Source organism: Alosa alosa, chromosome 8, assembly GCF_017589495.1.
Source record: "Alosa alosa isolate M-15738 ecotype Scorff River chromosome 8, AALO_Geno_1.1, whole genome shotgun sequence".
Lineage (NCBI taxonomy): Eukaryota > Metazoa > Chordata > Actinopteri > Clupeiformes > Clupeidae > Alosa > Alosa alosa.
This window is the reverse complement of record NC_063196.1, coordinates 25,472,860-25,486,130: the sequence shown is the minus strand read 5'-3', so window position 1 is coordinate 25,486,130 and position 13,271 is coordinate 25,472,860. Positions and strand designations below refer to the sequence as shown.

General features: G+C 42.0%; 3 protein-coding genes across 3 annotated transcripts in view; 1 reads left to right on the top strand and 2 right to left on the bottom strand.

The window, feature by feature from the left end:
- The window catches only part of fmn1 (formin 1), a 28,553-nt gene extending 26,396 nt beyond the window's left edge, over positions 1-2,157 (top strand). The window contains exons 16-18 of the mRNA XM_048250101.1: positions 338-487; positions 671-752; positions 1,326-2,157. Coding sequence (XP_048106058.1) covers positions 338-487; positions 671-752; positions 1,326-1,370 — 277 coding nt within the window. The 3' untranslated portion in view covers positions 1,371-2,157. The remainder of the gene's footprint in view (positions 1-337; positions 488-670; positions 753-1,325) is intronic.
- Positions 2,158-2,235: 78 nt separating this feature from the next.
- On the bottom strand, positions 2,236-3,739 carry grem1a (gremlin 1a, DAN family BMP antagonist). The gene is made up of 2 exons (XM_048250104.1): positions 3,662-3,739; positions 2,236-3,262 (listed from the first exon to the last, which is right to left on the bottom strand). The coding sequence occupies exons 1-2, from the start codon at positions 3,691-3,693 to the stop codon at positions 2,728-2,730; spliced, it is 567 nt and encodes a 188-aa protein (XP_048106061.1). The 5' UTR covers positions 3,694-3,739; the 3' UTR covers positions 2,236-2,727.
- Positions 3,740-3,953: 214 nt separating this feature from the next.
- LOC125298818 (rho GTPase-activating protein 21) lies at positions 3,954-13,252 on the bottom strand. Its single transcript, XM_048249687.1, has 15 exons — positions 13,205-13,252; positions 12,947-13,113; positions 12,635-12,705; positions 12,450-12,546; positions 12,102-12,358; positions 11,850-12,001; positions 11,507-11,620; positions 10,897-11,052; positions 8,445-8,541; positions 7,654-8,345; positions 6,012-6,242; positions 5,702-5,851; positions 5,270-5,382; positions 4,463-4,516; positions 3,954-4,270 (listed from the first exon to the last, which is right to left on the bottom strand). Exons 2-15 carry the CDS (start codon positions 13,085-13,087, stop codon positions 4,142-4,144), a joined length of 2,454 nt encoding a protein of 817 aa, XP_048105644.1. The 5' UTR covers positions 13,088-13,113; positions 13,205-13,252; the 3' UTR covers positions 3,954-4,141.
- Between the last annotated feature and the right edge of the window lie 19 nt (positions 13,253-13,271).

Genomic DNA, 13,271 nt, shown 5'->3' with positions numbered 1-13,271 from the left:
ATGGAATGTTAAAACGGAAGCTTTGTGGGAACAACTACAGTATGATGCTGATAATGGAACTCTCTTGGGAACAACTACAGTATGATGCTGATAATGGAACTCTCTCTTGGTTGTGATATACTTATTTGGTGCAACATTTATATGCTGGCCTATTTGGAACATACAGTATCTTGATAAAGCTATTAGCTATAGGTTACTTGATCAGTGGAATATTAGCAATATCAGGGATATGTTACTGCTTAATTAATCCCTAGCCCCTTAGCACTGTTTCTATAGCTCACTTCAGGTATTCTCTCTTTCTCTCTCTCGGCCTGATGTTGTCCTGTTGGCTACTCAGCTTCCATGACTTGGTGGTGTACCTTGGGGTGAAGCCCAAGTCTGGCGAGAAAGAGGTAATGCCGGGCCAGGTCTTCATGCTCTGGTTTGAGTTCTGTGGTGATTTCAAGACACGCTGGAAACGAGAGAGCAAGAACATCTCCAGGGAAAGGTGAGAAAAGTGGTCTGTGGTGTGTGTGTGTGTGTGTGTGTTGGTTGATGTTTTAGTGTCAAATGCATGACCATCCATGAGTACTGTGTGTGTGTGTGTGTGAATGTGCATATGCGTGTACGTGTGTGTGTGTGCGTAAACATGTGTGTGTGTGTATTGACTTTGTGTGTGTCATGTTTGCAGGCTAATAGAGGCCCAGCAATGTGTCAAAAACATCACTGGAGAAAAGAAGGTGGAAACGAGAAAGGTCCACGCTAACAGCCTGGTGAGTGAGCCCCTTAACCTTTGACCTTTCAGAGAACATTGAAGGGCATTGTCTCAGCTTCTGCTAGTTAGCAGCTAATTTGCTGCCAAGAAATTTGTTTCCAAAAGGCTGGTTGTATAAGTGTGGCCAATCAACATAGGGTTTTACTTAGGGCAATTGTTCATGGAGCTTTTTGAGGCCAAAATCGAATACCATGGAATAGTATTTTACTGCCTTATTTTGTTCTTCCTTGGCTGAATTTGGTAGCATAGCAACACTAATTTAGATGGATTGGAGTGGTAATCCATCAGTCTCTCCTGGTCTGTGATACATCCATGTTTTTTTTTACCTCACAAAGTTTAAACACAGAAAAATCCAAGTATGGAATTTCTCATAATTTAGTTAAGACGTTAAGATGTGTTGGGTTTTTTTCCATACAAGGTGAAAGAGATGAAAAGAGATCCTAATAAATACAATAAATGTAATAAACTAACAAAACCTCATATGTATAATAAAAAAATTATGAGGAAAACTGCACCTTCATCTCCATGACACCTGCTGGGACATAACAGCTCTCTTCTCCACTGCCAACAGAAAGAAAGGTTACGCCAGAAAGAGGCCAGCCTGGGTGCCAGCTAAGACCCAGCGAGCGAGAGAGGACAACAGGAACAGAACCTAGAATGCACCGGACCCTGAGTCTGCATCTGCATTGTCATACTACTGCTTGACCTCCAGTCACTCTCTGGAGGTCTGTGGTACCTCAGTCCACCAAACCTGGGCATCAGCGTAAGGACATATGATGGGGAATTGGGACTGTCTGAATGGCAGACAGACAGGCTGCTGCTGACACTTTAAGGAAAGAGCAGGCGAAGGCCTTGAGCCTACCAGAGTGAGCACTTTAACATGGACTTTTATTGGCATTTGTGACTAATCATTTAGGATTGAAAGTCACATCAAACAGATGGAAACTACTGATTGTAAAATATGAAAATTGTTGCACAGGCAGTGAGTTATAGTGGTCACCGTGCCACGGGCAGTATGCATCAAGTAATGAACAAGTCTCATTCTAAATCATCTCTTCCCGCATTAATACTAAAAATGTAACTGAATTGTAATACTCTATTTGAAATATTGAGTGTTTTATATGTTTTATTTCTAGTGTACAGTCTACACTTTTTCTGTATATTTAAAAATGAAATTAATAATGTGTACAGCATTGTACTGTCTGAATGCTGAATACTTGCATTCTGTACAAAGTAGCCTTCAATTCTTCAACCATCATGTAGGGTAATGTAAACTAATACTGATCAACCTAATACTTTTTCTGTTATCATGGCGACATTTCTCATGTCTGACAGTTACATATTTGACATGTTTGAAAACTATTACATGAATGTTCTAAAATATAAATTCCTCTTTTAACTAACATGTGAACCTTTTCTGATAAGCTACTTATCACTAAAAACATATATTTCATCAGTATCTAGTCATACAAGGACAGCTATTAGAAGATGTAAAAATACGTTTATTCCATAGTATACAACAAACATTTAATAATGTATTATACAGAAAAATCAGGAAACATGAACGTTCTTTGTGTGACATTGATCACAATAACTACCAATAAGGTTAAATTAGTGTGCATTATTGTTACAAATCCACACAGTGGAAATACGGTACTGATTGACACATCTCTGTCTTGCGCAGATGAGATATGATCCAATAAGGTTCCCAACCTTTTCCCCATGCTGAAAGAATCAGTTATACGAGCAAGCAAGTATATCTTCACGAAAGTAGGCTTATGTTTATTACTAACAGCCTGTAGTTTACATGCACTTGGACAAATTGGACCTCAGTTTACCGACAGACGCACTAGTGTGGGACAAGGGCTCTGGTGCTGAGTCTTGTAAACCTGCTGTAAGTCCTTTCGTCCCTCATCACCTTTTTTTCTCGGGAGAACATAGCAGTCTATTCAAAAAGCTTTAAAGGGGATTTATTAATCCAGATCTATGGACGTACAGCGACACTGTTTTACACGCTGGACGCGTTTCTTCTTGGTGTTTGGTTGCTTCCCGGGACAGAATAACGTGTACGTGACAGTGGTAAAGCTCTTGGGCTTACAAGTTGAGCACGACTGAAAAGCGCTGTCCTCTTGGTAGACGTGTCGGGGGATGTAAAAAGAGTTGCACTGCCCATAGCAGAAACGGTTGATAATTGTGCGACTGAGGCAGCCTTCTTCATGAATGGTTTGTTTGAGTGGCTGCGTCTTGCACCAGTCCAGCTTCAGATAGCGGCGTTCTGTGACATGCAGGGCCTCTTGGCTAGAATCCAGCACCTCTTCAGCTGGTGTGGGCGGCCCCATCCCCCTGAATATGGTCTGTGGTGTCTGCGGTGATTGTTCCGACTGGTTTGGGTTGTATTTATTGGGATGGGGAATGGCGCCTTGAAATCCCCCGGTCCCTCTGCCCCTCGCTGGGCTCAGAAGTAGCCAGAAGACCACGACCGCAGCAATAGTTGTGTCTCTCTTCATCCTTGAATGGAGATGAAAAACAATTCATATTATAAACCGAATCATGGAAATTTGCAGGCGAATTGAACAGCTTTGGTTTGCCCAGAGAAGTATAAAGTGTAATATGTAGCCTAAGTAAGATACAAGTAGCCTAAAATAAAAGTAAATGTTGAAAACGAGAAGCGACGAAATTATCAACACTCCAATCAATTGCGTCTCGTTTGTTAGGCTACATAAACAAACAAACATAAACAAAAACAAAAAAACAACTAATAATAAACCGTTTGCCATTCCATAAAATAGCCTAATGTTTTATGAAAATTGGATCGAATCAAACGGTATTCAGGGCATAATCATAGACTCACTAAAACAGTTCAATCAATCAATAAATAATGTTACTCCTGAAAATGTTTGCGCTCACCTGTCGGACTTGTGTCCACAAGCTGAGAACATGAGCCCAGTGTTCGTAGCGTCTCGACAAAGCACCAGACGGAGAGATACAAAATAAACACTGCGCGAAACAGTAATGTAGGCTAAAACAGCTCATCCACTGCTCATCTAGTTCAAACGGAAAGCACACACTAAAACCTGTGCCACCACCGAGATGCCTAACATTTAAATACATTGGCTTTGCATGATGCCTGGATGTCCACGCCCCCACATCTATCCTCCTCCCTCATAGAACAGAAAAAAACAGTCGAGAGGACCATAGGTGTGCATAAGAACATAGATTTTAATAGATATCATTTTAATATACAACAGTAGCCTAGCCCAATGTGACAGCATAAGTGTTACATGAGGGATCTTCAGCCCATCTAAAAGTTTTCTGATTCAGTGGAGAATTATTGAAATACACTTCTGACTTGATATACACTGTTTTAACGTTGTAATGTAGATGTGACTATGTGTGGATCAGGGTTGAGGCTTGAGGCTTGCTGGTGACTGTGTCTTCTTCCTCAGAGAAATGTGGCGCTGATTTCTTGGCGACCACATTGTCCAGCCGCTGTCCCATTAGGTACGGGTTGACGCTCTGAAATATCAAAGTGTGTGAGACATGTTTGTGTTTATTTCAGTTTTGACTGGGCAAATGTGATGTCACTGCACTAGCTGACCTGCCCACAGTCCCCAAGTCCACCTCCTCCTTTTAAAACTAACCCCACAGGAAATAATGCGGTTTCAGAAAGATCACACAACAGATTTTCAGAGACAGACAACAATATACCCTTTTTCTTCTCTTTGGTCCACCCTTCAGTTTTCCATACAACAGCTCCTTGTTCTAAAAGAGAAGAAGGAAAAGAATTTTACCTCTGTCCCCTGAGAGCAAATTTCTTTCTATTGTATTAGGCAATAGTATGCCGTTTTGCTTTTCCAAATACTTTCAATAGTTTAGTATAATCTCCTGGCTTAAAGGAAACAAGACATCATTCCAGGCCACTTGAAAAAGTTTTTTACTCGTCCAAAACAAGACTTTTATGTAAAATTATATTCTGGAAACAACAACAACATGATAATTACAAAAATGTCTGGTTTCAGCATGGTTTCTGATCTCAGGTGGCTCATATGAAACTACACACATAAGAGACAAAAAGTCTGGACACTGTATCTCAATGTGTAGAATTATGAAAATTATACTGCCAGTAATAGAAACTTATCAGCCTACATTGTTAGTTATTAAAAAGTATGGGTGATAACAGTGGATAACTGCTGATTAGAGTGTGCATAGGCCTATTAGAGTGTGCATAGACCCAGCAAGAACAATGTGTTTTAATGTGTGCATTACCGGCAATGGTTATTATAGGACTGGTTCAGTGTGACCATGATGATTGCACTAAAGTAATTGGGACAGTCTATGGACTTTAGTTGGTCACTGTTCAGATATGCGTTGTCATCCATTTCCATCACTCCTAAATGCAGTGAGCTCATGCTAACATTCCTAGTTCCAAAGACATCCAGCATTGTTATGGCAAAAACCCAGAATCAGCCTCAGTGTGTAATTGGCAGGGATTCTTGGCCTTGATTGATAACCTACCCACTTGGCCAGGGCTGGGTAGTCATGCTCTGGGTCGTAGAGGTGCTGATGCTTCTGGAACTCACGACTGAACTCTGCAGTGTCTGGGGCTTTCTCCAAACACCCATCTGCCGCTGCAGCAGAGATACAAAAAAAAATAAAAAAATCACGCAGGAAAAAGTGACGGCTCATGATTTTTTTTTTAATATCACATTAATGCGACAAAATACCATGTGCTGTATGTAATGTGCATAGAACTACTCATATATCTTATAAGCAATATATTAGTGTATCCAAGCTGGCAGGATATAATTATATGAGTCATTATTATCACTACTTTTTACTTGCATGGGCCTTGTGTTTCTGGAGGTAGCCTACCAAATAATGTGTGGTGTAGCCTACAGTGGTTCACCTTCTAGATACACTATTTTCCTTTCAGCTCCAAACACAAACCTGTCTTTCCTAGCGGGCAGGGGTTGGGAGGGTCGGGGTACCCATGGTCTTCACTGAAGTCTTTGGGAACGTTGTCGCCTGTTAATTCTGCTACAATATTGGGGATGTTGCCGTATGGTCCGAGGTGTTGAAGGCCCTCATGGGCTCCACCTGGTGAGCAAATGTTGGAATTACATGGCGAATTGGAGCTAGACCCACATGTCAACAAAGTTCGGTGCACTTACAGAAACTAGGCTGAGATCTGGAATGTAAATGTTCCATATTTATGCTATCTATGGAAATCACACACTGGGTGTGAAAAATAGCTTACCTTGGATACTTTGAGGGCCTACAATATTGGTGGCCTGATGCGCTGGGTACTCTACCCTGGGGCGCGCGATACCCAGCTGTTCCATCACACCATGAAGCAGGCGCTGGATGTCACCATCTGACACTTGGTCCGCCGTGCGGGGGCTGTGGCCTGAAACGACGGCTAACAAACCCATCACCAGGCTCAGGAAAACGGCAAGTGTCCTCCTGATTGTTGAGCCCATTACGGACGCTCACTGTTAAAGAAAATTACCATAAATGTTTGTGCATAGGTTAAGACAACCTAACCAACTTGCAGCTATCTAGTCATCGTCAAAGGAAACATTACTGACTACATTTAATTATTCAGTGGTTTCAGGGTCCATTCGTTGCGTAATATTCGGCAGTATAACTAACATACTACTATTACTATAAATAACATGTTTGTTTGTAGACTACGTTGGGCCTACATTTGGTACACTACAGAGAAAATCCCTTGGTGCATAATTTCTACTGTAAGCCTATTTTCGACGAAAACAGCAGAACAGGGAGTTAGAATTAACGGAAATATACACGGCCGGGGGAATCTCATATATTTATCTTATTTTATAATCAGGGTTTCCTAGACCGTTTCGCCCCCATTATAGCAGCCTTGTAATAATGTAAACAATATGCCTTAGTGTAGTCTATTGTCTGTGTATGCGTTATGAGTAAATAAACGCCTCTGCGAGGTCTAAACCTCTTGAAAAGATGGAGGATGCATCATACACACAAGACAGATAGCATACACGCTCCAAGATAAAGTCCAAGAGAACGCAATCACTCCCACTAAAAAAAAGTAAAAAAAAAACATTAAGAATAAGAATTGGCATAAATGGCTGCATCGTTTACTCACCATGTAGTGTAAATAGAGCGGCAGAAAACAGGTGCAACCGGGATGCCGTATCGTCCACTGCCTACATTACCACTGTTGCTAAGCACTCCGATTGCACCCATCCCCTGGATTGCCATTGGTTCACGCAGATGGAAAATTACATTCGCTGCATTTCAGGCAGGTGGTCTATTTCTAGCGCTCAGCCTACCTTTTCAGGCTTAGCATAGAGTTCAATTTCTGAACAAACCTGCTCGTTCCTCCACCAGCAGGCATGGACAGACGGGATGCATATGCGCAGATTTTTTTTTAAATTTCTTTTAATAAATTAACCACAGAGCAATGTTACAATATGACATTAAAATGTTACATTACAGTGAGGCACTCATTTTATTTGAAATACAATAAAAATAATTTAAAAAAACAATACAACAACAAATGCTCTAAGTACACTTACCCACCACACAGTAAAGAACTTAAGATATTAAGCAAAGATAAATCATAATCCTATAAACCTACACCAAAAACGTGAAATAAGAACACAATCTCAACACATACAAAACACTACAACTCATTACAATTTATTTGGGCTTCCAAGACCCTCTGTAACTACCCCCGTCCATACAACTCCTCTCTATGAACGAGTTAATCCTCATCACATACTGGTAAACGGGGGTCCTCTGAAAATTAATAGGGGATCGGAGGCCTTTTGGCGTCCTCACATGAAGACTGCTGAAGATTTTAACGTGGGCTGCCACCCTGCCAAGGTGAGGCTTTGGGTCTGTCGGTGTACCCAACACAGGCTGAGCAGCACCAGCACCTGGCTCCAGTAGACACACTCTCGCTGGGTCCTGGCTAGGCAGTGATCCACATGCGGTGTTCACTTGAGCACCACCAAGCTGGTCATCCTCCTCTGGGGCGTCATTGCTTTGTTCAAGTACCACCAAATCTTTATGACCACCTTCCGGAGTTGTTTCTTTTAGTGTTTCTTCATATTTTGACTCTCTCAATTCTCTCGCTCGACAGTTAAACCCAAATATGAGAGCTGGGGAAGTGGGGGTCTTAAACGGCGATGCTGCTGTGTCCGCTTGAGAATTAGACCCGAGTGGAGTGGCACATGGTGGCACGGTCGGTGCTGAACGTGTTTGGTCTTCATCTCCGGCATTAGGATTGACTTGCGGTGTGTTATTGTTTTGAGAATCCATAACCACACGACCGCCATCTTGAGTGAGGTCACAGGCTCTAGAGGAGCAAAGTTCAGGCTCATCAGAGTGACCTGGGTCAGAAAGACAGCAAAGCGTCTTCAGTATGCTTGAGAAAGAGGAGCTCTTCCTGGGAGCAGCATCGGGCTTCTGGGTGTTTCCTGAAGTTATTCCCACAGGTGTATCAGTATGCAGGTTTAGTGACGGCACAGCTGATGAGATTGGTGTGTAATGTTCCTCTTCTTTGCTTGATGACAAACAGCTGATGTTTCCTTTGACAGCCCTGTGGAAGGCAGAACAAACATTCCAAAGTGCGTCTGCATCAACATCAGCATATGAAGTTGAGAAAGTAGCATTTTGGGTATGGGCATTCGGAACTTACCTTCTGACTTTTTGGTACACTGATGCACATCGGTTTGTTTTTGAAGAACCACTAGGTCTTTCATTTTCAGCTAACAGAGGTGATGATTCAGTTGTCCCTTTGGGTACAAAATACAATACAATAAACAACAAAATCCATTGTGAGTGTGTGTGTGTATATGTATGTATATATGTATATGTATATATATATATATATGAGTAAATAAACGCCTCTGCGAGGTCTCCCAATATATATATATATATATATATGTATATATATATATATGAGTAAATAAACGCCTCTGCGAGGTCTCCCAATATATATATATATATATATATGAGTAAATAAACGCCTCTGTGGTTCCCAATTATATATATATATATATATATATATATATATATATATATATATATATATATATAATATTGGGGAGTGATTGCGTTTTAGTGGGAGCGATTGCATTCTCTTGGACTTTATCTTGGAGCGTGTATGCTATCTGTCTTGTGTGTCTGATGCATCCTCCATCTTTTCTAGTGGTTTAGACCTCGCAGAGGCGTTTTTTTACTCATATATATATATATATATATATATATATATATATATATATATATATAAAAACTGCTCAAAATAAATAAGGGAACACGTTTTTCATAGTATAGCATCAAGTCTATCAAACTTGTAAGCTATTGGTCTGGCCAGTTACGTAACAGAGGTGGTTGTGAATCAGTTTCACCTGCTTTGGTGTCATCAAAGTTAACAACAGGTGCACTAGAGGGCCAACGATGAGACGACCCCCAAAACAGGAATGGTTTTACAGGTGGTGGCAACTGATAATTTTTACATCTTTATCCTTCTTGAGTGATTTTTCACTAGTTTCGCATTTGGGTAGGGTCAGTGTCACTACTGGTAGCATAAGCCAGTACCTGGAGCCTACAAAGGTTGCACAGGTAGTCCAACTCCTCCAGAATGGCACACCAATACGTTCCGTTGCCAAGACTTCTGTGTCTCCCAGCGCAGTCTCAAAAGGAGATTCCTGGAGACAGGCAGTTGCTCTAAGAGAGCTGGGCAGTGTGGTAGAAGATCCTGTACCCAGCAGCAGGACCAGTATCTGCTCCTTTGTGCAAGGAGGAACAGTAGGAGCCCTGCCAAAGCCCTACAAAATGACCTCCAGCAGGCCGCTGGTGTGAATATCTCTGACCACACTGTCAGAAACAGACTTCATGAGGGTGGCCTGAGGGCCCGATGGCCTCTAGAGGGACCTGTGCTCACTGCCCAGCACTGTGGACCTCAATTGCCATTTGCCATAGAATACAAAATTAGCAGGTCCGCCATTGGCGCCCTGTGCTTTTCACAGATGAGAGCAGGTTCACCCTGAGCACATGTGACAGACGTGAAAGGGTCTGGACATGTTGTGGAGAACGTTATGCTGCCTGCAACATCATTCAGCATGACCAGATTGGTGGTGAGTCAGTGATGGTCTGGGGAGGCATACCCTTGGAGGGACGCACAAACCTCTATGGGCAAAACAACAGCACCCTCACTGCTCTTAGGTATCGGGATGAATCTTCAGACACATTGTCTGACCCTGTACTGGAGAGGCCCTGCAGAGGCCCCTGGGTTCCCCCTGGTGCACAACAATGGCCGGCTACATGTGGCGAGAGTGTGCAGGCAGTTCCTGGATGAAGGAATTGATACTATTCACTGTCCCCCACACTCCCCTGACTTAAATCCAGTAGAACACCTCTTGGACATTGTGTTTTGGTCCATCCAACACCGGCAGGTTGCACCACAGACTGTCAAGGAGATCAATGATGGCCGTGTCCACATCTGGGAGCAGACCCCCAGGACACCATCCGCCGTCTCATTGTCAAGCATGTGGGGTCCATACGAACTACTGAGTACCATTTTGAGTTGCTGCAATGAAATTTAGGCAAAATGGACTTGCTTGTCACATCATTTTTTTCATTGATTTTCGTGGGGGTCTTTGAATTCAGCCCTCTGTAGGTTGATCATTTTCATTACCAAAAAATGATGTGGCATCCTTTACCCAGTACACATTACCCAGTACATATAAGTATAGATATCCAGCATGAGTTTTTCCCCATTGAGATCTGACGTGTTTTCAAAGTGTTCATTTAATTTTTTTGAGCAGTATATATTATACACTGCTCAAAAAAATAAAGGGAACACTTACAGTTTTCCACAATTGTTAAAACACATTTTTTGAAACCTTCCACCCTTTTCTCCATTCTCAAACTACATTCATACATGTAGAATGTCTGACTGTTTCCCTCACCTCAAAAGTTTTACTTGTGCTCAGAACCAAACAGTGTCAGAGTACCGATCCAGTGTATGATTGAATGTTCCCTTAATTTTTTTGAGCAGTATATATATATATATATATTTGCTGCTCTTTTTATTTACTTATATTTATTTATTTATTTATATATATATATATGTGTGTGTGTTTTACCTGATTTGAAAAGAACTCGTGGAAGCATTCCCAAGCAGAAACTCCTTCTCTCTCTTGGTCTCCTCTTTCTGGTCTGGTACCCTTCTTTCGAAGGCTGAGAGGAATGCCTTGCATTGGAACTAGGAGTCCTCTGCACTGATGCAAGCAAAGCTGAACCTATATACAAGATACATTAGGCACGATACATACCCTGACAAAACACTATGTAGACTTATAGTAGGGAGGATGGGTCCTCTGTCACTGGCACTGTTTACCTGGATCACCTGCTATTGCACTATGTAACTTTGGTGTACCATACATGGAGATGATCCATTTCCTCAAAATTGTCAAGCATTATGTCCTTACTGCTTAGTTGTGTTTTTATATTATATACTTTTAATTACTCTTTCTGCTGTTAAAGAATGTGTTTGTGTTGTATGTATGGTGCTGAGACCTTGAATTTCCCCTGGGGATCAATAAAGTATCTATCTATCTATCTATCTATCTATCTATGTATCTCGCTAGCTTTATTTTTCAAATCGGCCTGCCTGGCATGTTTTTAACATAATGCTAAAGTTGTCCCATTCCATTGAAAATCATGGTTTTAAGGCAGACATGAGAGGATTAGTACCTGCATCAGATAGTCTTCCTCTCCTGTTCCTCCTCCGATCCATATCCATCTCCTCTAACGTACCTGTATCCAGTAGGGAAGGGACCGTGTCCACAACAACCTCAGGGAGAACACCTACAGAAAACAAGAGAATAAACACTTAGAATCAAATAGCTTTTGAGGTCATCTTAACTTTCCAAATAGGCTTGCTGTAGTTTTATGCTAAAATGCAGCAATCACACATTGTAGAGACATTTTTCAAACTTACTGAAGAACTCGCTGTGTGGTAACTGTAACTGGTCCAGTAACAGCCATAGCTAACCAGACAGGTAATTTGATAAAGTGAGAGAAATGAGTGTCTTACCAATGTTGTGGGCATTTTCGATGAAAGTGTACATGACGGCAACTTCAAGCTTATCATGGCCCGCAACAGCCTTCAAACCAGTGTTGAAGGGGAAAAGGTTTGGAGCAAAGATCACTGACAAGTTATAAGCAGTCATTTTATTCTCAGTAGCTCTGAAACAAAACCACAAAGGAAAGTTTGAGATGGAACATTGAAGGTTCGTCATCATTAAACCACCGTAGATTTTATTTTGACTGACTGATGGACACCAACCTTTGCGAGAGCCTGTTGAGAAAGCAGGAGAGGAACCGGAGAGTCACCGCATTTGTCTCAGGCAGGAGACAGGACAGCAGCTGGGTGGCCGAGGCCCTCTCGTTCTCTGTGGGAAGCTGCTGTGCTTGGAGCAGAGCCTGGTGCAACTCTGCTGGAAAGATGGGGCTTGGCAGCTCACGGAAAAACTGCTTCACCAGGCTAGCCACATCACAAGGGGAGGCTGTGGAGAGGCACTCTTCACCCTTATCCAGCTTGGCCTGTTTTTTTGTTTGTTTGGTTGTTTTTGCGAAAGTGCCATGGAATACATTTCTCTATGTATACTATGGAGATGAAAAACAGCACACTCACCTTGAGGGATTTCAGACGTATGACAGAGCTAGATTTCCTGAACAAGCCCTCAGTGTCAGCATACTTTGAAAGGTGTTGGCAAGCGTCCACCAAAAATCTGATGCAAATTCAAGCAGATGTATTTAAGGGGCCTAACTCTTGCTATGTGTCAGTTTTATTGACTGTCGGAATTGATGTGACTTTACCTTGGCACCAGTCCATACTCAGTTACAGCACATGCATACACATTTTCCAGTGGGACACCAAAAACTTTTATCTAGACAAAGTAGGGGGGAAAGAGTAAGAAGGTTAAAAGGAACGCGTTTCTGTTGGCTTTTTATGCATGCATGCAACACAACTGGTCCCTAACAATCACACATCCAATATTTTAAGTCGAGCATACACGCAAAGAAATCATTTTCAGTAGAAAACGCACACATTCTCCGATAGGCCTACTATAGCGTTAAACCAATGTTACTGCACTGTGTCGAAATAAACTGAATATAACGCGTGCAGACCGAGCTCTCCCCAGGGCATGATGGTCGCCCTGTGTTTGAATCGTCTTTGAAGTTCAGTGTAGACTTCAGCTTGATTCCATAAACAATACGAAGATGCTGCAGCACAGCCATGCGCATTACATTCAGGTCGGATATCTTCATCGTTGGTTTGTTCACTGTTGCACAACCTGATAATCAACGAAACAATTAGCCAACATGGAAACGGTTTTTTTTTACAAATTGTCAAATTGCTAAAACCAAGTCCCTCTCCCTCTCTACCGATGACGACGACCGACTAATGATGTGACGTGCAGGAAGTCTCCAAAGGGTGCCGTTCTTCTTTTTG

Bases quoted from the DNA above. Each gene is read 5' to 3' on its own strand.
- grem1a (XM_048250104.1), bottom strand. From the start codon at position 3,693: ATGTTCTCAGCTTGTGGACACAAGTCCGACAG. The intron at 3,263-3,661 runs GTGAGCGCAAAC...TCTCCATTCAAG, and splicing joins TGTGGACACAAGTCCGACAG to GATGAAGAGAGACACAACTA.
- LOC125298818 (XM_048249687.1), bottom strand. From the start codon at position 13,087: ATGAAGATATCCGACCTGAATGTAATGCGCATGGCTGTGCTGCAGCAT. The intron at 12,547-12,634 runs GTAAAGTCACAT...AATTTGCATCAG, and splicing joins GAGTATGGACTGGTGCCAAG to ATTTTTGGTGGACGCTTGCC. The intron at 4,271-4,462 runs GTATATTGTTGT...TTGATATTTCAG, and splicing joins GACCAAAGAGAAGAAAAAGG to AGCGTCAACCCGTACCTAAT.